The following is a 23174-nucleotide window of genomic DNA, read 5'->3' on the forward strand; positions in this document are numbered from 1 at the left end:
CGTGCCCCCCCGGCTGCCGGCGCAGGAGCCGGGGATGGGACCCCCGGGCGCTGGCGGGGTCTGGGCCCCCCTGGCTGCTGCCCCCCGGCCCCAAGCGAGCAGAGCCCCCCGCCCGCAATAAACGGCTGTACAGAGGCTGGAGCGTGTTTGGGGGGGCTGCGGCCATATGGGGGGCTGGAGGGGGGGGTCTGGTCCCCTTCATGGGGGGGGTCTGGTCGTTGTTGGGGGGGGGTGACAGACTGGGGGTGTGGGGCAAGGGATGGGGGGGGGCCTGGAGCCGGAGATGTGGGACAAGGCCATGGGGCGCCCCACGGACACCCCCCTCTCCCATAGGGAATGGTCTGTCCCTCGCCCCAGAGACTCCCCCCAGGTGGGGAATGGCGTCTCCCAGCCCCACGGATACTCCCCCACCTGGAAATGGTCTCTCCCAACCCCATGGTCACCCCTCCACTGGAGAATGGTCCCTCCCAGACCCCCTGGCACACCCCCAAGGAGGGGAATGGTCTCTCCCTTGCTCACCCCATAGACACCCCCCCCTCCACACGGGGAATGGTCTTGCCCTCACCCCACCGATTCCCCCCTTTGGAAAATGTCTCTCCCAGCCCTACTGATTCCACCTCCCACGAGGAATGGTCCTTCCCAGCTTTCCTGATCCCCCGCATGAAAAACGATCTCTCCCAGCCACAGTAATCCCCCCTCCCGTGCGTAACGGTCGTTCCCAGCCCCACTGACCCCCCCCCCCCCCGCTGTGGATGGTCCCTCCCAGCCCCACTGACCCCCCCTCCTGCAGTGAATGGTCCCTCCCAGCCCCACTGACCCCCCCTCCTGCAGTGAATGGTCCCTCCCAGCCCCACTGACCCCCCCTCCTGCAGTGAATGGTCCCTCCCAGCCCCACTGACCCCCCCTCCCGCAGTGAATGGTCCCTCCCAGCCCCACTGACCCCCCCTCCTGCAGTGAATGGTCTGTCCCAGCCCCACTGACCCCCCCCCGCTGTGGATGGTCTGTCCCAGCCCCACTGACCCCCCCCTCCTGCAGTGAATGGTCCCTCCCAGCCCCACTGACCCCCCCTCCCGCTGTGGATGGTCTGTCCCAGCCCCACTGACCCCCCCTCCTGCAGTGAATGGTCCCTCCCAGCCCCACTGACCCCCCCTCCTGCAGTGAATGGTCCCTCCCAGCCCCACTGACCCCCCCTCCCGCAGTGAATGGTCCCTCCCAGCCCCACTGACCCCCCCTCCTGCAGTGAATGGTCTGTCCCAGCCCCACTGACCCCCCCCCGCTGTGGATGGTCTGTCCCAGCCCCACTGACCCCCCCCTCCTGCAGTGAATGGTCCCTCCCAGCCCCACTGACCCCCCCTCCCGCTGTGGATGGTCTGTCCCAGCCCCACTGACCCCCCCCCGCTGTGGATGGTCCCTCCCAGCCCCACTGACCCCCCCTCCTGCAGTGAATGGTCCCTCCCAGCCCCACTGACCCCCCCTCCTGCAGTGAATGGTCCCTCCCGGCCCCACTGACCCCCCCCCCGCTGTGGATGGTCTGTCCCAGCCCCACTGACCCCCCCCCGCTGTGGATGGTCTGTCCCAGCCCCACTGACCCCCCTCCTGCAGTGAATGGTCTGTCCCGGCCCCACTGACCCCCCCCCGCTGTGGATGGTCTGTCCCGCTCCCCCCGCGGCCGGCGATGGTCTCTGCCGGCGCAGCCTCGCTCTGGAGTTCCCGTTCCGGGGTCAGAGGTGGCGGCGGGCCCGGAAGCGGCGGCCGGCGGGACCCGGCACCGGCACCGGGAGGTACCGGGGGGACCCTTCGGGCACGCTTCGCGGGGCTCAGGGCCATTCCCGGCCCTGGCGGTGCCGGGCTGCGCGCGGACTCCGGTGGCTCAGCCTCGCTGGGGCCTCGGTGCCGCTCCCGGGGGCGCCGCCGCCGGTGGGAGCGGGACGGCACGGGCCTGTCGCTGGGAGTGCTGGCCTCAGTCCGGCTTACCGGCACCGGGCCCCACGGCTTCGGGAGGCCTCGGGTAGCCCCGGGGCTCCGTTCGGGCCCGGTCCCGGTCGGGCGCGGCGGGCTCGGGGCTCGGCCGGTCCCGTTATCCTCCCAGCCGGGACCGGGGGGCTCCTTGGAGGGCAGAGGGGCTCGGGAGGCTCCCGGGGGTCCCGGCACTGCCCTGCCCTCCGTCCCGTGGCAATCCCGAGCTCCGGGTACCCGCGGGGTCCCGCCGAAGCGGGGCTGGGGCTGTGCGGGGATCCCGGGCTCTTCCCGCGGCTCCGGGGGGCTGGAGGAAGGGCAGCGCCGGGAGCGCCCCGGGACCGGGGAGGGAGCAGCGTGAGGCCCCTGCCTGGCTGTGCCCCGAGGGGTCCAAATCCCGACCGAAATCCAGCCCAAATCCCGACCCGAATCCTGCCCAAATCCCGACCCGAATCCAGCCCCAAATCCCGACCCGAATCCAGCCCCATATCCTGACTCGAATCCAGCCCGAATCCAGCCCCACATTCCGACCCGAATCCAGCCCAAATCCAGCCCCACATTCCGACCGAATCCAGCCCCATATCCTGACCCGAATCCTGCCCAAATCCCGACCCGAATCCTGCCCAAATCCCGACCCGAATCCAGCCCCACATCCCGACCCAAATCCAGCCCCACATTCCGACCCAAATCCAGCCCCACATTCCGACCCAAATCCAGCCCCACATTCCGACCCAAATCCAGCCCCACATTCCGACCCGAATCCAGCCCCATATCCTGACCCATATCCAGCCCAAATCCAGCCCCACATCCCGACCAAAATCCAGCCCCACATCCCAGCCCAAATCCCAACCCACATCCCGACCCAAATCCAGACCCACACCCTGAGCCAAATCCAGTCCAAATCCAGCCCGACATCCCAGCCCAAATCCCAACCCACATCCCAACCCAAAACCTGCCACACATCCTGACCCAAATCCCACCCCACATCCCACCCTACGTCCCGACCCGAATCCCAACCCCAGTCCCGTTGTGAACGGTCTCTCCTGACCCCCAGGACCGGGGCGGGTCCCATGGGGGCTCCGAGTGCTGAAACCCCCAAATGTTGGGCTGGGCTGGGCTGTGCCTCCTGCTGCCTTTGGGACACAGGGAGGAGAGCCCTAAATTTCACCCCAGATCTTTGGGAAATGAGGGGAAATAGGGGATGCTGCTGGATCCCGCAGCTGGCTTTGGGACAAAGCTGCTTTTCATGAGGCTTTCCAAATTTCCCTGAAGTGCCAGGGGGGATCAGGCTCAAGGGGGTCTCGGTGTCCCCACGGGGGTCTCGGTGTTCCCACAAGGGTCTCGGTGTCCCCATGGGGGTCTCGGTGTCCCCATGGGGGTCTCAGTGTCCCCACGGGGGTCTTGGTGTCCTCTTGGGGGGTCTCGGTGTCCCCATGGGGGTCTCGGTGTCCTCCCGGGGGTCTTGGTGTCTCCATGGGGATTTCAGTGTCCTCCTGGTGGTCTCAGTGTCCCCACAGGGGTCTCGGTGTCCCCACAGGGGTCTTGGTGTCCTCCCGGGGGTCTCGGTGTCTCCATGGGGATTTCAGTGTCCTCCTGGGGTTCTCAGTGTCCTCCTGGGGGTCTCAGTGTCCTCCCGGGGGTCTCGGTGTCCCCACAGGGGTCTCAGTGTCCTCCTGGGGTTCTCAGTGTCCTTCTGGTGGTCTCGGTGTCCCCACAGGGGTCTCGGTGTCCCCACAGGGGTCTTGGTGTCCTCCCGGGGGTCTCGGTGTCTCCATGGGGATTTCAGTGTCCTCCTGGGGGTCTCAGTGTCCCCACAGGGGTCTCAGTGTCCTCCTGGGGGTCCCCGTGTCCCCACTTGGCACTGAACCAAACCTTCTCCAGCGCTTTGCTCCGTTGGATCCTTCCCAGCTTTATTTTTTTGGATGGAGTTTGGGTGTCTGGTTTAATATTGACCTTTTTTTGTTGTTTGCAAGGGTGGCTCAGACACCCCTTAGTGCCCAGTGCAGCAGTGGGGTCTCCATCCCTCTGCTGCTCCAGGTGTTCTCTCACCTGGCAAACTCCACCCTCTGGAATATCCCACAGTGTCCTGGCGTGGCTCAGGGCGCTGCAGGGGTTTTGGGGGTCCCACTGTGGGTGTTCCCCACCCTGGGCTGCATATCCTGGGAGAGGGGACAACAGGAATTGTCACATGAGCCTGGAGGAAGCGTGGGAGGAAGGAGAAGTGGTGTCACGGGGTGGGAAAAGCTCCCCAGTGGGAGATGGGTCATTAACGAGACACGGGGCTAATGAGGGGCTCAGGGAGGGGTGACACGGGGCTTTGGGGTGACAGGGTTGGGACATGCCTTGGCACAGCCCCTGGGAATGTTTCAGTGGCCAGTGTCCTGCTAGAAATGGGCTAATGGGATTTTGGGGTGGTGGCACTGGGATATGGTGGTTTAGGGTGGTGGCACTGGGCTGTGGTGGCACTGGGCTGACAGGGTTTTGGGGTGCTGGCACTGGGCTGACAGGGTTTTGGGGTGCTGGCACTGGGCTGACAGGGTTTTGGGGTGCTGGCACTGGGCTGACGGGGTTTTGGGGTGCTGGCACTGGGCTGACGGGGTTTTGGGGTGCTGGCACTGGGCTGATGGGGTTTTGGAGTGCTGGCACTGGGCTGACGGGGTTTTGGGGTGCTGGCACTGGGCTGACAGGGTTTTGGAGTGCTGGCACTGGGCTGACGGCGTTTTGGAGTGCTGGCACTGGGTTGACGGGGTTTTGGAGTGCTGGCACTGGGCTGACGGGGTTTTGGAGTGCTGGCACTGGGCTGACGGGGTTTTGGGTTGCTGGCACTGGGCTGACGGGGTTTTGGGGTGCTGGCACTGGGCTGACGGGGTTTTGGGGTGCTGGCACTGGGCTGATGGGGTTTTGGGGTGCTGGCATTGGGCTGACGGGGTTTTGGGGTGCTGGCACTGGGCTGACAGGGTTTTGGGGTGCTGGCACTGGGCTGATGGGGTTTTGGGGTGCTGGCACTGGGCTGACAGGGTTTTGGGGTGCTGGCACTGGGCTGATGGGGTTTTGGGGTGCTGGCACTGGGCTGACGGGGTTTTGGAGTGCTGGCACTGGGCTGACGGGGTTTTGGGGTGCTGGCACTGGGCTGATGGGGTTTTGGGGTGCTGGCACTGGGCTGACGGGGTTTTGGGGTGCTGGCACTGGGCTGACGGGGTTTTGGGTTGCTGGCACTGGGCTGACGGGGTTTTGGGGTGCTGGCACTGGGCTGACGGGGTTTTGGGGTGCTGGCACTGGGCTGATGGGGTTTTGGGGTGCTGGCACTGGGCTGACGGGGTTTTGGGTTGCTGGCACTGGGCTGACGGGGTTTTGTGGTGCTGGCACTGGGCTGACGGGGTTTTGGAGTGCTGGCACTGGGCTGATGGGGTTTTGGAGTGCTGGCACTGGGCTGACGGGGTTTTGGGGTGCTGGCACTGGGCTGACAGGATTTTGGAGTGCTGGCACTGGGCTGATGGGGTTTTGGAGTGCTGGCACTGGGCTGACGGGGTTTTGGGGTACTGGCACTGGGCTGACGGGGTTTTGTGGTGCTGGCACTGGGCTGACGGCGTTTTGGAGTGCTGGCACTGGGCTGACGGGGTTTTGCTGGGTGTTGGTGCTGAATACTGGATCAGGTTTTCACCAGATCTGTGTTAGCTCCTGTTGGGATCCGTGGGATGTGGTGTCACCCTTGTCCCTGCAGCTCTGTCACCTCCTAATCCCCAAACTGGGAGGTTTCCCCGGCAAAAATCCTTCCCCAAAATCTCAAATCCCCTTTTTTTTCAAGTCAGAGAAGCCCAGAAGGGTTCCTGGAGTGTCCCTTGGGCTGGGATCTGTCACCTAGGGTGTCCCCCAGGTGTGATTTGTCACCCAGAATGTCCCCTTGGCTATGATTTGTCACCCAGGGTGTCCCCCTGGGATGTGATCTATCTCTTGGGGTGTCCCCTGAGCTGTGATTTGTCACTTGGGGTGTCCCCCAGGCTGTGATCTGTCATCCACAATGTCCCCTGGGCTGTGATCTGTCACTCAGGGCATCCCCCAGGCTGTGATCTGTCACTTGGGGTGTCCCCCGGGCTGTGATCTGTCATCCACAATGTCCCCTGGGCTGTGATCTGTCACTCAGGGCATCCCCCAGGCTGTGATCTGTCACTTGGGGTGTCCCCCGGGCTGTGATCTGTCACTCGGGGTGTCCCCCAGGCTGTGATCTGTCACTCAGGGTGTCCCCTGGGCTGTGATCTGTCTCACAGAATGTCCCCTGGGCTGTGATCTGTCACCCAGAGTGGCCCCCCCAGCAGTGCTTGCCCCTCACTGGGATGGAATCCTGGAATCATTTAGGCTGGAAAAGCCCTCCAAGATCATCAAGCCCAGCCCTGAGCCCTGTCAGGGTTCAGGGTTGTCATGCACAGCCATGTCACCCCTAACCCGTGTCCCCAAGTGCCACATCCACACATTTTTTGACCATTCCAGGGATGACAACTCCACCAACACCTGCACAGCCCCTCCCAAAGCCTGATTGTCCTTTCAGTGAATAAATCCCCCTGATGTCCTCCCTGACCCTCCCCTGGCACAGCTTGGGGCCTTTCCCTCTCATCCCATCCCTCATTCCCTGGGAGCAGAGCCCGACCCCCACCTGACCCCCTCCTTCCCGGGCCCTGGGCTGCCGGAGCGGGATGCGGAGGATGCTGGAATGCATAATGGAGCAGAGCTCAATAATTCATCTGTCACCCAGGAACAGCCACGTTTCTCCACATCCAGCCCCTGCTCCGAGCTCTCAGCTGCCAGAGGGAGCAGCTCCAGTGGAGGGGGGGGGGCTTGTCTGGGATTCAAACATTCCTGCTCTGCCCCACAGTGCGGGTTCTCCCTCGGGAATTGGATGGTTTGGGAGTGGTGTGTGTCCAAAACAGCCCAAACCTCCTTGGCGAGGCTGGGATTAATGATGGATGAGCTGCACCAGGGTGCTCTGGTGCCGTGTCCTGCCTGTCCCCGTGTCCCAACACCCCGTTGTGACCCCTCTTGGCATCCCAGGATCGGGTCCCTGGAGCCTCCCCGGGTGATTTTAAAGCGCTGTGAAAGTTCGGGAGGGGCTGCCTAAGTGCAAAGTGCTGTTGGAGGGGAGGAGGAGGCGGCAGCAGCCCCGGCCAGGGGGGATTTATTATTTATCCCTCACAGATGTCCTTAAATTTTGTCACTTCGAGCCGGGCCCGGCGCGCGGAGCGGCTGATCCGAAGTGACAAGGATTCCAGCTCCTTCCCAAGCGCCTCCGAGAGGGACTGACAGGGATTTGACAGGAGTCCAGCTTTGTTCCCTTTCCAGCCCCAGCACTCCCGGGGGTGGGATGCAAAAACCGCTGGCTCAGGGATCCAAACTGCCCCAAATCGGGCTGTGCTCGGCTCCTGCAGGTGCTCCTGGCTGGCTTCACATTCCTTGGGATTTCCACTCCCCACAGATCTGGGCACAGCCTCGTGACCTTTTTCCCTGGACACTGCAGCCTGCTGGGTGGCACGAGTGGGATCTGTGGTGGACAAATCTCACTGGGACCCCAGCAGGCACAGAACTGCCAAGGCAGCAGCTCACACCACAAGCAATCTGGGGGGATTTTTTTGGAGGCAAAACATCCTTGAGCAGGAGGATTTAGCAGGGAAGGAGAGTTTGTGGCTGTGGCGTTGCCGTGGGTGACTCGGAGGTGGCGGGGCTGACAGATCCCTGGCCCGACCTGTTTTGGGATCCTCGTTCCTTGTTTGTCCCTGGCGTGTCACACTCCCTTCCCACAGGGGCCTCCTTGTGCTGGGCTGACGGAGAGGAAAAATTCCAATACAATGGTTGGCACAGCTGCAGGAAAACAGCCCCGGCCTTCCAACACCTCACTCGTGCCGGGATCGTGTGCCCGGCACTGCCAGGCGGGGCCAGGACACGGAGCAGCTCCTTCCCTAACACAGGGACATGGAGCAGCTCCTTCCCTGCTTCTGGGACATGGAGCAGCTCCTTCCCTGCTCCTGGGACACAGAGCAGCTCCTTCATGGAGCAGCTCCTTCCCTTCCCCTGGGAGATGGAGCAGCTCCTTCCCTGCTCCTGGGAGACGGAGCAGCTCCTTCATGGAGCAGCTCCTTCCCTGCTCCTGGGACATGGAGCAGCTCCTTCCCTAACACAGGGACACAGAGCAGCTCCTTCCCTAACACAGGGACATGGAGCAGCTCCTTCCCTGCCCCTGGGACATGGAACAGCTCCTTCCCTGCTCCTGGGAGATGGAGCAGCTCCTTCCCTGCTCCTGGGAGATGGAGCAGCTCCTTCCCTGCTCCTGGGAGATGGAGCAGCTCCTTCCCTGCTCCTGGGAGATGGAGCAGCTCCTTCCCTGCTGCCATCCTGCCCCTGGGACACGGAGCAGCTCCTTCCCTGCTCCTGGGAGATGGAGCAGCTCCTTCCCTGCCCCTGGGACATGGAGCAGCTCCTTCCCTGCCCCTGGGACACGGAGCAGCTCCTTCCCTGCCCCTGGGACACGGAGCAGCTCCTTCCCTGCTGCCTCCCTGCTGCTCTGCCTGGCCCAGTCAGGCATCAGGCCCAGGGTTCTTTCCCGGCTGTGCAGGCTGGGATGTGTTCCAATGGGATGCCCAGCTCCTGAGGCTTTGCCTTCCCTGCAGAGGGAAGGGTGGGGTGGCTTCATGATTTCAGGGCGTGCTCCCAAAACATCCTCTGACCCCTTTTCCTGTGTCCACAGTGTCTTCATGGGGTTTGGGACCCCTTTTTCTTCTTCCACAACATTTTCACGGGGTTTGCAGCTCCTTTCCATGCTGCCATGGCATTAAAGCCCACCTAGTCGCACCCCTGCCATGACAGGGATGCCTTCCACTATCCCAGGTTGCTTCAAGGTCCGTCCAATCTGGCCTTGGACACTTCCAGGGATGGGGCAGCCACAGCTTCTCTGGGCACCCTGTGCCAGGGCCTGACCACCCTCCCAGGGATGATTTCTCCCCGGGATCTGATTTGCTGCTGGGATTATCAGAGCAGGGGTGTGGCGAGCCCTGAGGGTCCCCGCTGTGTCCCCGCAGGTGACGCTGCCCTGGTGGCCGATGTCCCCGGAGCCGAGCCCGGAGGATGAGCAAGCCCACGGACCTGCAGCACGACCTGGAACGCAGCCTCCCCGCCATCGCCTCCATCAGCTCCTCCTTCTCCCAGAGCCAGGGCTTCTCCCCGTACTTCCTCTCCCCGGAGAAGAGAAAAGCCATCTCAGATGTGAGGAGAACCTTCTGCCTCTTCGTCACCTTCGACCTGCTCTTCATCTCCCTGTTGTGGATCATCGAGCTGAATGTGAGTTGGAGGAAGCAAACCCGGGAATCTTTGCCCTTTTTAAACTCGGTTCCCTCTCTTAATTGCTCTGTTCCAGCACTCCTGGGACAGATCTTTGTTTGCTGTTCCCAGCACTGGCCAAGGAGCCGCTGTTCTTTAATATAAACTAAAGTCCAGCTCACTTCCTGCCCCGGGGCTTTGTCGGGGCTGTCCAGGGTTGTTAACACCTCCCTTTGTTGTGCTGTAACAAGATCCAGGGCCTCTGGAATCACCAAGTTGAGCCAAATTCCCCTCTGGCTCCCCTGCTGCAAAGCTGCTCCCCGGGTTTGCTGCTGCCGTGTTCTCAGAGCATCAGAGGAGCAGGGGAGGATCCTCCAGGGGCTTTGATCCCAAAATTCTGCTGCTAATCTCAGCTTTGGGAAGCTGGAGGTGCTACTCCACCTCCCAAGGGTTTGTTGAGGGGGATGTGAGTGGTTTGCTTCACTCACAAGCTGCTCTGTGTTTGCTCTGTGTTGCAATAACAGAGAAAATCCAGTTTATTTACCTCAGTCTCACCAAGTCCAAATCCCTCCCTGGGCTATATTTTGTTTTTATTTTCCCTGAACCGGCCCTGGCTGGTTTCAGGTACTCCGTGTCCTCCCCTGGAGGAGCAGAGATGAGCAGATAGACCCTGGGCTCTGGGCTGCATTTATCAGCACTGGATCCTGCTGCTCCCTCAGCAGCTCTTATCTCTGCCCTCCTTATCTCTGGGTGTCTGCACTTAACAGACTGTCCAGGCCAGCAGCTCCTCAGCCTGCCCAGAGCCCCCTGCTCCCCACCCCCCTTAGGAAAAACCATCTCCCAGCCAGCATTCCAGCCATGCCGATGGTGTCCTGCCCGCCCAGTTTGGACCCCAGCCCCCTGCCCTTGTCCCAGTCCCCTCACGGGGAGGTGCTGGAATTCCAAATTCCAGCCCCCAGGAGATAATCCTGGCTCGGTCACCAGGGTGATGCTGAGCGTGGGTCGTGCAGGTAGCCATTAATGAGTGACTAAGTGCTGATATTTGGGCCCCGAGCTGAGATGCTGCATATTTAAAGCCATTAGAGCAGCTTATTTGCCTGGTTATGAAGAGCAACGGTTTGATATCATGACTAATGCCTTTTCTTTTTCTTTTTTTTTTTTAACCAACCGTTTCCTTCACTGCAAGATAAGCCGAGCAAATTGCCCCTCGTTAAAAGCACACCGTAATTGTGGAGGCTGGGTGCTCTCAGAGCCAGGGTGATGCCTCAGGTGGTTCATCTGCCTGGTGCACAGCCCGTGTTTAAGCTGAAAACACCCCCCAAAGCTTTTCCTGTGTCTCATCCTTCCTGCAGCATCCCATGGAGTGGGGGTGTGGGGATGAAGCTCTCGGTGGCCGCTCAGCATAGCTGGCCCAAGTCCCATGGCCACAGGTCAGCTGGAGGCACAGCCCAGCTTCACTCCCCACTTTTTGCCCTTTTGTTGTATATTAAGCCCCATCCTAGACTGGGAGGGATCCCTTCCCAATCCCAGTGGTTGCCTGTGCTGCTCTTGGAGTGCCAGGACACCCCTCTGCCAGGGACTGGCACCCACCAACTCGTTCCTCACAGCCCATCCACCAGAAACACCCTCCAAAAAGCATCACCCAAAGCTTTCCCTGTGTCTCCTCCTTCCTGCAGCATCCCTTGGAGCCACGGAGGGGGGTAAGAGGCTTTTGGTGGCCACTCAGCCAAGCTGGCCTGAGTCCTATGGCCACAGGTCCGCTGGAGGCACAGCCCAGCTTCACCCCCCTCTTTTTGCCTCCCTCTCCCTGGATTTGAAGCCAGAGCCCTGACCCAGAGGGATCCTTTCCCAGTGGCTGCCCTTGGAGTGCCAGGACACCCTGGCTGCCAAGGACTGGCCCGAGATCCACCAGCTGCTGGCTCTGCCAGCTCCCAGCCAGCTGGGCCCTGTCCAAAGCCATAGCCTAAAGGTGAAGCATTTGTTCCAGTTACCTGAGCCCTCCACTTCCTCACTGACAGCCATTCCAGGCTCCCAGGATTTATGGTGGCCAAAGGACCAGGGCTGTCAGACCCTGGATTATCTCAGGATGAGCTTTTTCCACACTGCTGTCAGTCCCAGAGAGTGTTTTTGCCTCTCTCAGATTCCCTTGCAGCCCATGGCTGTGCATCCCCCTCTCCTCCCTCTTCCCCTTTGCCAGCACGTTTGATCCTGCTGGTTCCCTTCTTCCATCAGATTTCCTGGAGCACTGCTGTGAGCTGTGGGAAGCCAGCTGGAGGGAGAAGGGACCCCTCATGAGGAGGTCCTTAAATCCCCCCAGGGATTCAGTGACCCTGACAGCCCCCACAGGAAGATGTTCAGTGCATTAGTGAAGGTTCCTGAGGAACATTTTTCCTGTGGTTTTCCATTCTTTCCATGTCTCCTCCCATTCCTCTGGAATCTGCCACCTGGACGAGGTGGGCAGCAGTGGCAGGTGGCCATCCAGGGGCTCCAGGCTGTGAGGAACTGGTGGCACTGGCTGTGCTGAGCCAAGGCTTTGGGTGTTGGAAATCACCACCCGAAGCTGTTTAATGTCCCTCCTGCCTCACCCATGCTCCTGGGTGTGAATCCCAGGGGGAAACGCGGTGTGAATCCGAGCAGGAAATGTGCCGTGGGATCCTCCCTGGTCCTGTGCTGGCAGAGGAGCCCACACTGGGCCTGTGGGACCATTTCTGTTCCAGATGCATTCCCTGACCTGGCCATAACCCCGGGCACTGCTTAGCTCCTTCTCCCATCAGTTTCTTATCAGTGCACTCAACAGCTTCCTGCTTCCCTGTCTCCCTCAGACCAAGGTGGGCATCAAGGAGAACCTGAAGGATGAAATCATCAACTACAAATTCAAAACCTCATTCTTTGATATCTTTGTGAGTATCTCAGCCTCCTGCAGGGCTCTGGGGCTCAGTGGGGCCGGGAGGGTCTGGGGTCTCCCCTTGCCCACCTCGGTGAATCCCTCCTGCTGCAGCCTTGACCCATCTGTTCCCCGGGAGCTGGCGCCTGTCCCTGCCCTCCCAGCACCTGGCAGAGGGACAAGGGCAGTGAGGCAGAGGGACAAGGGCAGTGACTGGTGTTGCTGGGTGTTTGTTGTTGCAGCTCTTGGCTCTGTTCCGCTTTGTTGTGCTGCTCTTGGGCTACGCCGTCGTCCGCCTGCGCCACTGGTGGGTCATCGCGGTAAGGAGCCACTCCAGCCTTTCCTCTGGGGGGGTTTTCCCTCTCCTCCTGGACTTCTCAGGGATTTGAGCTCTGTCCACTTATTTTTCAGGTCACTACACTGGTATCCAGTGCCTTCCTGATCGTCAAGGTCATCCTCTCCGAGGTTGGTTTCCCTGGGCTCGCAGGAAGCTGCTTTGTGATTTCTCAGTGCTGTTTTATTCCCTGTTTGAGTCATTCCCTGGGGTTTCTGCTTCTTTCCACACAGCTTCTGACCAAAGGGGCTTTTGGGTATTTACTTCCCATCGTCTCCTTTGTCATTGCTTGGCTGGAGACCTGGTTCCTGGATTTTAAAGTCCTAACTCAGGAAGCAGAAGAGGAACGATGTGAGTATTTTTGCTCCTCTCTGGTAGGAGTTGGACAAATCCAACCAGGCCTGCTCTGGCAGCACCTTGATCTGACATTTCTGGGAAAGGGATCTCCAGGCTGGCTGGGATGGGAAGTGCCTGACTCAGTTCTGTTATGGTCAACAAGTCCCTTCAGGGGAAGAAAATACCAGATTATAAAGAGCATCTTTTAACTGAGGGGAGAAAAATGTGCCAGATTTCCCAATGGCTGGATCCTGCAGCCAGACATGCTGGAGACAGAGCTCAGCTCTGCATGGGAGAAAGTGTTTGGAAACGGAGGCAAATGCCAGGCAGAGTGTTGGACTCCCTGTCCCTGATCTCTGTGTTTGGATCTGGCTGGAGCCCCTTCCAGGAGGGCTGCTGGAGTCACAGACACATTCTGTGGCACGAGGTGAATTATGGGGTGTGAAATTCTGCGGCCTGTGGTCTCTGAGGTCACGCTGAGCAGGGACTGGGGCTGACCTAATGCTTCACACATCACTCTGTAACTTCCAGGGTCCTTCTAGGGAGCTGGCCTGCTTTGTCCCTCTCCCAGGAGTCACTGGCTGGGAAGTGGCACCAAACTGAGAGGGGCATTTGTCAGGCGGAGCTCAATCAGAAATGCTCTGACTGGAAAGCACCAGAGGATGTTTGGGTCTTGCAAGGAGGCTTTAAATTGAAAAATGATCAAGTGTTTAATGCCTCTATTGGATTAGGCTCAGGTTCCAAATTGCTTCCAGGGGAAGCTCTTATTTAATTAGATGCTTAATCGCCTTTGGATTATTTGACAGGCAGAAGAGCCCATTGATCTCCGGGGCAGATAAAACATCTCAGACAAAAGATGAAGCAACAGGAGCTGAGGCTGGCTGGTGTCAGTGGGAAAAGACGTGGGAAAATGTGGGAACAACAAGAGGGTGTTCTGGCAGGGCTGGTGTCCCACAGCCTGCCAGGTGTTAAATCCTTGTGCTCCCATTCCCAGGGTTCCTGGCAGCCCAGGCTGCAGCCTCAAGGCCACTGCTGTACCCCCGAGCCCTCTCTGAGGGGCAGTTCTACTCCCCACCCGAGTCCTTCGCAGGTAAGGTCACCTGTGCCATCACCTCGCTTCCCATGCTCATCCCACCACGGACTTCCTCACCTCCATGATCTCTTCCCCAAGCTCTGCCTCGTTATCCCAACCCTTGGCAGAACCTCCAGGAACTGACACTGCAAAACAGGGTCCCCTCTCCCCTCTCTGTGCCTGCATCTGGGCAGGGGTGGCACTGCCACACTCTCCACATGACACCTTTTTATCAGAGCTGCCCTCATCCCTGCGAGCCTGGCTGCAGCTCCGTAGGGAACTGGAGCCTTGTGTGGGCTTGGGATTAAATGCTCTGAGCTGTGTGCTTGGAAAATGCTGCCCTGTGGGTGCTCACAGGCAGGTGAGGATAAGGGCTGGTGGCACATCACCGCCCTGTGCTGGCACTGGAGAGCTCCTGGCATGGGAGTGGGGACATCTCAGCTGGATTGTCCTGGTGTAGCTGACACCTGGGGTGAGCTCAGCTCTCCAGAGCAGTTGTCCCAGTGTGGCTGACACTTGGGATGAGCCCAGCCCTCTGAACACTTTTCCTGGTGTAGCTGACACCCAGGACAAGCCCAGCCCTCTGGAACACTTTTCCTGGTGTAGCTGACACCCAGGACAAGCCCAGCCCTCTGGAACACTTTTCCTGGTGTAGCTGACACCCAGGACAAGCCCAGCCCTCTGGAACACTTTTCCTGGTGTAGCTGACACCCAGGACAAGCCCAGCCCTCTGAACACTTTTCCTGGTGTAGCTGACACCCAGGACAAGCCCAGCCCTCTGAACACTTTTCCTGGTGTAGCTCGCACCCAGGACAAGCCCAGCCCTCTGGAACACTTTTCCTGGTGTAGCTGACACCCAGGACAAGCCCAGCCCTCTGGAACACTTTTCCTGGTGTAGCTGACACCCAGGACAAGCCCAGCCCTCTGGAACACTTTTCCTGGTGTAGCTGACACCCAGGACAAGCCCAGCCCTCTGGAACACTTTTCCTGGTGTAGCTGACACCCAGGACAAGCCCAGCCCTCTGGAACACTTTTCCTGGTGTAGCTGACACCCAGGACAAGCCCAGCCCTCTGGAACACTTTTCCTGGTGTAGCTGACACCTGGGATGAGCCCAGCCCTCTGGAGCAGTTGTCCCAGTGTAGCTGACACAGGGATGAGCTCAGCCCTCTGGAATAGTTGTCCCAGTGTAGCTGACACCCAGGATGAGCCCAGTTCTCCAGAGCAGTTTTTCCAGTGTAGCTGACACCCGGGATGAGCTCAGCCCTCTGGAGAGCCAAGCAGGTGTTCAGGGAGACAAGGAGTCATCCTCACTGAGAACCCTTCCTGCTGGATGAGGGACAGGGATCAGACCTTGTCCCCCACGAGAAGGGAGGGAGGTGGTACCGGTGGGGTGTTCATTAACTGTGAGTTAATTGGTGCTTCCCCGTAGGCTCAGACAACGAGTCTGATGAGGAAGGTGTGGGGAGGAAGGCCTTGACAACTCAGGTAAACAGAGCCTGGCCCTGCCCTCAGCTCCAGCTCATCTGGGGCCGTGGGAGTCTCCCCACTCTTGTGGTCCCATCAGGGTCTGCTGCCCCCCCATTGCAGACCCCTCGGCTCTGGGGACGTTGTGGCTGAGCCCTCTCTGTGCCACGGGACCAGTGGCATCGTAGCCACTGCAGGAGGGGTCATCTTGAGCCCCCCAGCTTTTTCCCACTTCCCCAGGGCTGTGTGCTCTTCCCTGCAGCATCCCACAAGAATGTGTTCTGGCTCTGCTCCTGCCTGTCCCTTTCCCTTCCCCCTTCCATCCCTGGTCCTTTGGTCACATTCTGGGATGGGCATCACCTCACTTGTCCCCGTGGCTTGAGGGGTGGCCCTTGACCTCCCCAAAACCTGGCTGGGCACAGGCTTTGTGCCTTTTACCAAGAGATCCTGCTCCTGTTCAGCTCCAGTTCTGGCTCCTCCAGGAAGGAAGCTGCACATCCCAGAGCCCTTTGCCTGCTGGAAACCTTCCTGCTAAGGCAGGAGCCATCGGGAGCAGCTGGTGTGTGGATCCAAGCCAGGGCGGGGAGCGTGACTTGGAGCTCCAAAATGAGGCCTCTGTGACCCAAATTAAGAGATTTCTGATCCCCTTTCCCTCTGCCAGCCCGAGGAGGGGGGAGCAGCCTCACACACACTCCTCGAGCTTCCTGCACGCCCAGCTAATGAAATCCTCCCTTCTTGCCCAGGAAAAGGAGTATGTCCGACAAGGCAAAGAGGCCATGGAGGTTGTGGACCAAATCCTCGCCCAGGAGGAGAACTGGAAGTTCGAGAAAAACAATGCAAGTGTGGTTTTTCCTCCCCAGCTGGCAGAGGGCATGGATGGCTTAGCAAAAACCGGGACAAACGAGGCTTTGGAAACCTCCTTGCACCATGAAAAATTAACAAGCGTTACAATTACCTGATTGAATTAGGAATCTATTCCAGTTCAGTTAAATGTAAAATCCCCTCTTATTTAATTAGACGTTTAATTGCTTTGCAGTTTGACAGGAGAGGGCCCTTCCCTCCTCCCTCTGTCCGGAGGGTGGGCAGGGGTGGCTGGCTCACCTTTGGGATGCAGAGCCATGGGCAGGAGCAGGGGAATGCTGGTCCCACAGCTCCAGCCCTGCCCTTGCTCCATGGCCAGGTGCCTTTGAGGCTGCTGGGGGCCCAAACTGGAGTCTTGGCCCATGTTGGGCACTAACTGCTCTTCCCACCCCCAAAACTGCTGGTGTCCCCCTTCCCCAGCACCTGGAACCTGGGGTGTAAATTTGGGATGTGGCTCTGCCTACTCCGGACTTTTCTGGGGTGCACAGAGCTCTTTTTTCTCTCTGAAGAGTGGAGAGAAAGAGGAGGGGCTTGCCCCCCAAACCCAACCTTGTTTCACAAGGTTCAAACACGACTGGGGGGGTGCGAATCCTGCAAACTGCTGTCTCATCTGCTGTTTCAAATTCCCCTGTCAAGTGATCCTTTGTCTGATGCCAAACTAGCTGGGCAGATTGTTTTCTTTTTCCAAAGGGGGATGGATTTAAATAGACTAATCAGAGTTTAACACAGGGCTAACGATGAAAGGTTTTCATCTGCCCATCCCCAGCCCCTCCAGGGAGGCTCCTCTCAGCTGTAGGTAACACCAGCAGCGCTGGCAGCGAACCCCTTTTGCACCCCGGTGCTGCTACAAAGAGAATGTGACCTTGACGTGGGGTTTGCAGCCTGGCACGGGGCGGATTCTTTTTCTGTCTCATCCCTGCTGCCTCTCTGGATATTGTTTTGTTGATGGAAATGTAGGCATGGCCAACTGAAATGTGCTCGGGGTGGTTTCTCTGCTGAGGTCGCTGCCTGGTGTGGGGGCAGGGGGTGTATGGGGGCTGCAGGGGGTGACAGGAGCCTCAGAGTTCTAGCAAACTTCACCCTAAGTAGAAACAATCCCTTTTACTGATTAAAAACACAACTTTCTCATCTCTTGCACAGGACTTTGGTGATGTTGTTTACACTTTTGAAATCCCTTTCCACGGCAAGACCTTTATTTTAAAGGTAAGAACATCCTCGGGCCGATTCCTTGGCCTCTTTGGCACAGGGGAAGAGCCACGGCTCAGCTTTCAGCGCAGGTCAGGCTGCAGAACACGCTCCCTGTGCTTGAGACAGATGAACAGCACTAGGGAATCTCTCCAGGAAAACCCCTTGGCTGGCAGACAAGCTCCCCAGTAAATGTCCAAGGGCCCAGACTCCGCTGGTAGAGTCGGGAGCAGGTGACTGCAAGACTCGCTTCCAACCCCAGCATCTCGGACTAATCTGACCAAGGAGGCTAATTGGAACTAATTGCCAGCAAGGCCAGGGCTGAGCGTGCGTCTGCTGCTGCCTGGCACCGGGCAGAGCAGCTCGGAAGTGCCTTGCTCCGTGCCCTCTCCCAAGCTGGAGTGGCTTGGCTGGGAACCACGCTTTAATGAAGCGTCGGTGCTGCCGTGGCTTTTCTTTGTTCCAGTGCATATGTTGCCTCGCTGGCAGGAGCTGCCAGTGGAGCAGCTCTGTGTTCACCAGCGAAAGCTGGATGGTCCCACTTTACTGCATTCACCGTTTGCCTCCGAAGATCCCCGCTCCCCTGGGGACTGGGGGGGAATGGAATGGATGCTATGTGTGCTGGAGCTTGGAATGGCTTGGGAAAAAAAAAACAAAAAAGCCAACAAAACAGTCAAAAATGCAACTTCCCGAAGCAATGGTGCACGGGGAACTGCTGAGGGTGGGAGAGGGGCAGACAGACAGGCAGAGCTCAGTGACTCCCATGTGCTGAGGTCTGTGTGAACCCCCTGACCCCACGGGTGCTCCCCAGGCCCCTGGGAGCCCTGGGACAGAGGGGTGACAGCCCTGGCTTTGCATGCAGGGGAGCCAGGCTGGCCTCACCCCTCCCCTCACCTGCATTCCCACTTGTCCTTTGTGTTTTACCCTGTTTTCCTTAAAAATAATCTCCCCCAAGGGGAGCAGAGGGGCTGGCTGACTGCTCTGGCTCTGTCCTCAGGCTTTCCTGCAGTGCTCCCCTGAAATGGTTTACCAGGAGGTGATTCTGCAGCCCGAGAAGATGATCCTGTGGAACAGAACGGTGGCAGCTTGCCAGGTGAGCGTGCTGGACAAAGATGGCTTAATCACAGGAGCTCCTTGGAGCGGAGAGCTGGAGCTTCCCCGTCCAACACAGGCTGCTGGCGGGGCTGGAGCCGAGCTGGGTCCCAGGCACCGAGGCGTTAAATCTCCGCCGCTCATCCGTGCGCTCCGCGGCAGCCGGCTGCACGCCTGTGCCCGGCCAAGAGCCCGAGAGGTGGGCAGGGACAGGGGCCAGGGCTGAGCCAGACCTGCCTCTGCCTGGTGGGGGGTCAGAGCCTCGTGGAGGAGAGCTGGAGGTGACACCTGTGCCTCCCAAAAACTCGGGCACAGTGTTTTTCACAGAACCCACGCACGCACCGCTCGTCGTCCTCCGCCCCAAAAGATCCTCTGGTCTGATCCTGATGCTGATCTGGGGGAGGGGCTGTATCCTCTTGGCACATGCAGGCTTGGAGGCACAATCTGAGCAAGTTTCCCTTCTTTTGATTTATTTCCTTTGCCCTTCCCCAGATCTTGCAGCGGGTTGAGGACAACACGATCGTCTCCTACGACGTGGCGGCCGGAGCTGCCGGCGGGGTGGTGTCCCCGAGGTCAGTTCATCCCCCACTGCCCCTAAACACCCCCCAAACCACGGGGAGACACCCCTGGGGCACTGGGAATGCTCTGAGCTGCTGGTGTCACCGTGGTAGGGCTGGTTGGCTATGCAGGTAACGCTCCCAAGGGCGAGCAGCCCCTGAAATTTCCTCCACACACTCCTGGCAGGATTCTCAAAGCTCCAAACCTCTTTCAGTCAGGCTCCCAGATATCAGTTCCTGGCTGTGCCTCCTTGTGTTGACACAGCCCTGCCACAGCCTCTCCCAGCAGTCCTAAGAGCAGGATCTGCCCCCTCCACATCCCGGGTGTGTTTTTAAGCCCTTTCTTTGCGCAGGGATTTCGTGAACGTGCGTCGGATCGAGAGGAGGAGAGACAGGTACGTTTCCTCAGGGATGTCGACCACGCACAGCCTGAAGCCTCCGCTCTCCAAGTATGTCAGGTGAGAGGCAGGTGCTGTTTTTTCAGCTGGGATCACGCACTTCTCCAGAGCTTCAAGGCAAAGAGCCACTTAACTGCAAGCCCTGCTGCCTTCCTGGCAGGATTTGCAGGAAGCTGAGCTATTTGTGGAGCTGAACCTCGCTTCCCTTGTTCATCTCCCTTTGTTCAAGAAACTCTCTGTGCTGTCAGCGGTGCTGGGGCGTTTTCCAGCTCAGGGGAGTGGAGGTGCTGACCAGTAACAGCACGAACCCCATCCCAGTCCCACATCCTGTTTGTGTAACAGCTAATTCCCAAACAGGGATTTCTGAGGGGCAGTAAACAGCTGGCTGTGGCTCCGAGCCTCTCACATGCCTTTTGCTCCTCGTAAACTGCCAACTCACCGAATTTGAGGCATTGAGGGATGAAACGAGGATGGACCACCTCCCAAAATCTCAGCAGGGCTTTGGCCTCTCCGCTTCCGAAGGGACAGGCTGGTGATGGATCCCAGCGGGGTTGGGCTCATCAGACAAGGACTCCTTGTTCCTGCCAGGGCCCAGCTGTGCCGCTGCGCACTCCGACTTTGCTTTTCTCAATAATCTGGTTAAAGTAATTGACATTTTATCTCAGAGCCGTTGGAGCTGCCTCAGTCTATTTAGGAACTGGGGACTTCAGGGCCTGGAAAAATCCTTTAACGAACGCACACAGCAAAAATAGCGTGTTCTGAAGAGGGAAGGGAAATCTGTATTTGGGCTGTGTGTGCACAGCTCCCGTCTCTGAGACAGATCAGATGGTGCCGGGAAGGATCTGGGGGCTGGAGTGACAACTGCCAAGCCTGTCCTGAGCACACAGAGCTTCCTGGGACCTCTTGTTTGCTCCCAGGGTTGTGCCTGGGAAAGCTTCCCAAGGGGAACAGCTGGCACGATGCAGAGGCAGAGCTGCTGCTCCACCGGCAGCCCTGGCACGGGCGCTGCCAAGGCACCTGTGGGAAAGCTGCCCTGCCGTGCTGGCTCGTGTACCTGGAGCCAAGGCACACACCTTCCCAGGCTCCCAGCATCTGCTCCTGCCCCACTGGGCTCTGGCCTTCGCTGCCAGGCTCAGCTCCATGTGGTGCATCCACAGAGGATCCCAGCCAGAATTCCAGCCTGGCTCTGCCTGACCCTCTTGGCTTTCCTCCACAGGGGTGAGAATGGACCGGGAGGATTCATCGTCCTGAAATGTCCCAGCAATGCCAAGGTCTGCACCTTCATCTGGATTCTCAACACGGATCTGAAGGTAAAGCCAGTTCCTGCGTGAGGCAGCTGCATCCCGTCCCCACCACAGCTCTCCCCTCTGCCCTGGGATCCAGCAGCCCAAGGCCCTGCTCCAACATCCCAGCAGCTGTAGACTTGGCCCCTTAGCAAGCACTGCCCTGAAGGGACTCAGATTTGGCAAGTGGGGGTTAAACTACTCCAAAATCCCCCTCCTTTCCCAGTGGGAGTTTGGGAAGTCTCCTGGAAGCTCTTCCTTATTTAAAGTCTCACTTAGGGGTTTCACCTCTGAGTGCAGGACTGGGGGAGAGGAGGTTTTAATCCTCCTTGGTGACCAAAACCACTTTAAGGCATGGAAAGTTTTGTGCCTGGTCACTCCTGGGAACACTCCAGAGGGGCAATTCCCTGCTCCAGAACCTCTTGGCACGACCACAACCACCCAAAATCCACCCCCGGGCGAGTGAGCTGCCCCGGCTCCGGAGCTATATGTGGAGCTGCGTGTCCTTGCCGATGTCCCGGACAAAAGGCAGCGCACGGAGGGACCGGGATGGGGCGGATGCGGGAGCGGGAGTGGAGTTGGCCCCGTTCCTTCCTCCGCGGAAGGTTGACGTGGTAACGGCGCTGCCGCAGCAGCACAAAGGCTCCATTCATCCCTCGGCTGTGCTGCAGCGCTGCGGCCCCCTCCTCTCTCCTCCCCTCCCCTCCCACGGCCCCCTCCCCTCCCCCAGAGCCCAGCGGCTCCTGCCTGGCTTGCCAAACGCTTCGGGAAAGGTTTGGGAAGCAGGACGGAGCAGAGCGTGCCCACCCTGTTGTGCCAAGGATGTGTTTTCCTTCCTTGGATCTGGCGCCCATCACGGGCAGGTTTTGGGGAGGGGGGAATAACAAACCCCCCGTGGTGGGGCTCGGAAAGAAAAGAGGTTCCTTGTCCTTGTGCTCCCGGCGCCGCCGTGGAAGGAATGCCGAGCTATTAATAACCCCCCGACTGCTCCCACCGCCTTCCCCAGGGGCTCTGCCAGCGCCCAGACCCCTCCGCAGCTCCTGGCTCTTCCCTTTGGCCCTGGGCGAGTATTTATAGCCCGTGGCTCATCCCTTCCTGCTCCTCGGGGGAGGGAGGATCCCGGATCGCACGTGTGTTTGTTTGGATCGGGAAGCGGCTGAAATGGCCCCTGGAACAGCGGCCTCGCACTTTTCCTGCCCCTGTGTCCGAGGGAAAACCCCCTCCAGGAAAAGATCTGTGCTGGACCGCCCCAGTCCCAGGGGAGGAGAGTATCCTGTGCCTGCCTGACCCTCGGGATAGTTGGCCACTCATCCCTCCGTGCCCCTGGAGTAGTTCCCAGCCCTGCCTCAGCTCCCTCCCCCCCCAGAGCCAAGGATTATTATTTTTTCATGGATCTCCCACCACGGAGCCGAGGCCGAGGCGGTGGGGGGTGAGTCGTGCAGGGCTTTTTTAGAGAAATCCAACCACATTGCAGTTCCTCCCCCGGATCGAAGCTCCCTGAGAGCCGCAGCTCCGCGCAGCGGTGCCGCTGCATCCCTGGATCCCTCTGGGGTGGGACAGGATGGGATGGGATGGGATGGGATGGGATGGGATGGGATGGGATGGGATGGGATGGGATGGGATGGGATGGGGACAGAGCCCAGCCCCAAACCTCATTCATGGCTCCTGCATCCCTGGGACGGGATGGGATGGGACGGGACGGGATGGGACGGGACGGGATGGGATGGGGGACAACCCCCAGCCCAGCCCTCACCTTTGTTCCTGGAACCTTCCAGAGCAGGTTGGGTGCAGCCCCCAGCCCCAAATCCTCACGACCCTGGAACACCCTGGAGTGGGACGGGACCAGCCCCCAGCCCTCGTTCATGGCTCTGTGTCCCTGCAGCCCTCTAGAGTGCGATGGGGACAGTCCATGTATCCCTGTCCCTGGAGCCTCCCAGGGTGGGATGGGGGCAGCTCCCAGCTCCAAATCGTCCCTCATGACCCCGTGTCCCTGTCCTGTGTCCCCAGGGTCGCCTGCCCCGGTACCTGATCCACCAGAGCCTGGCTGCCACCATGTTCGAGTTCGCCTTCCACCTGCGCCAGCGCGTGGCCGAGCTCTGCTCCAAGCCCTGAGGACATTCCAGTGCCCTCTCTGCTCTGTGGGGATGGGGACAGGACCCTGCACCCCCCCACGGAGGGGTCCCCCACTACCAGCCACGGGCCGAGGCCAGGGGGGGCTCAGCCACTCCTCCCACTGCGGTTGCCCCTGATGATTGGGGCCCTGGACCTGACTGTTCCGTGCCAAATCCCTGCCCTGCCCTCCCCGGGGGCTGGGCCGGCCCCCCCCCTCCCCACAAAGGGGTTGGGGGCTCAGCTGGCACCCCCAGATTGCTGTCGCTGCGCCCCAATTCCGTGTGGAAGAGGGGACGGAGGTGGTGGCCATGACAGCGAGGACTCAGCTGAGCCCTGTGCC

At 59.7% G+C, this 23174-nt stretch overlaps 1 protein-coding gene across 1 annotated transcript; it reads left to right on the forward strand.

The window, feature by feature from the left end:
* Positions 1-1657: 1657 nt before the first annotated feature.
* STARD3 (StAR related lipid transfer domain containing 3) lies at positions 1658-22937 on the forward strand. Its single transcript, XM_068212529.1, has 15 exons — positions 1658-1781; positions 9018-9276; positions 12078-12155; positions 12382-12459; positions 12551-12604; positions 12707-12824; positions 13804-13899; positions 15312-15367; positions 16090-16182; positions 17348-17410; positions 18390-18485; positions 18977-19056; positions 19395-19499; positions 20656-20749; positions 22730-22937. Exons 2-15 carry the CDS (start codon positions 9064-9066, stop codon positions 22832-22834), a joined length of 1329 nt encoding a protein of 442 aa, XP_068068630.1. The 5' UTR covers positions 1658-1781; positions 9018-9063; the 3' UTR covers positions 22835-22937.
* Positions 22938-23174: the final 237 nt, after the last annotated feature.

Source organism: Anomalospiza imberbis, chromosome 22, assembly GCF_031753505.1.
Source record: "Anomalospiza imberbis isolate Cuckoo-Finch-1a 21T00152 chromosome 22, ASM3175350v1, whole genome shotgun sequence".
Taxonomy (NCBI): domain Eukaryota; kingdom Metazoa; phylum Chordata; class Aves; order Passeriformes; family Viduidae; genus Anomalospiza; species Anomalospiza imberbis.

Bases quoted from the DNA above. Each gene is read 5' to 3' on its own strand.
- STARD3 (XM_068212529.1), top strand. From the start codon at position 9,064: ATGAGCAAGCCCACGGACCTGCAGCACGACCTGGAACGCAGCCTCCCC. The intron at 12,825-13,803 runs GTGAGTATTTTT...TCCCATTCCCAG, and splicing joins GGAAGCAGAAGAGGAACGAT to GGTTCCTGGCAGCCCAGGCT. The intron at 15,368-16,089 runs GTAAACAGAGCC...CTTCTTGCCCAG, and splicing joins GGAAGGCCTTGACAACTCAG to GAAAAGGAGTATGTCCGACA.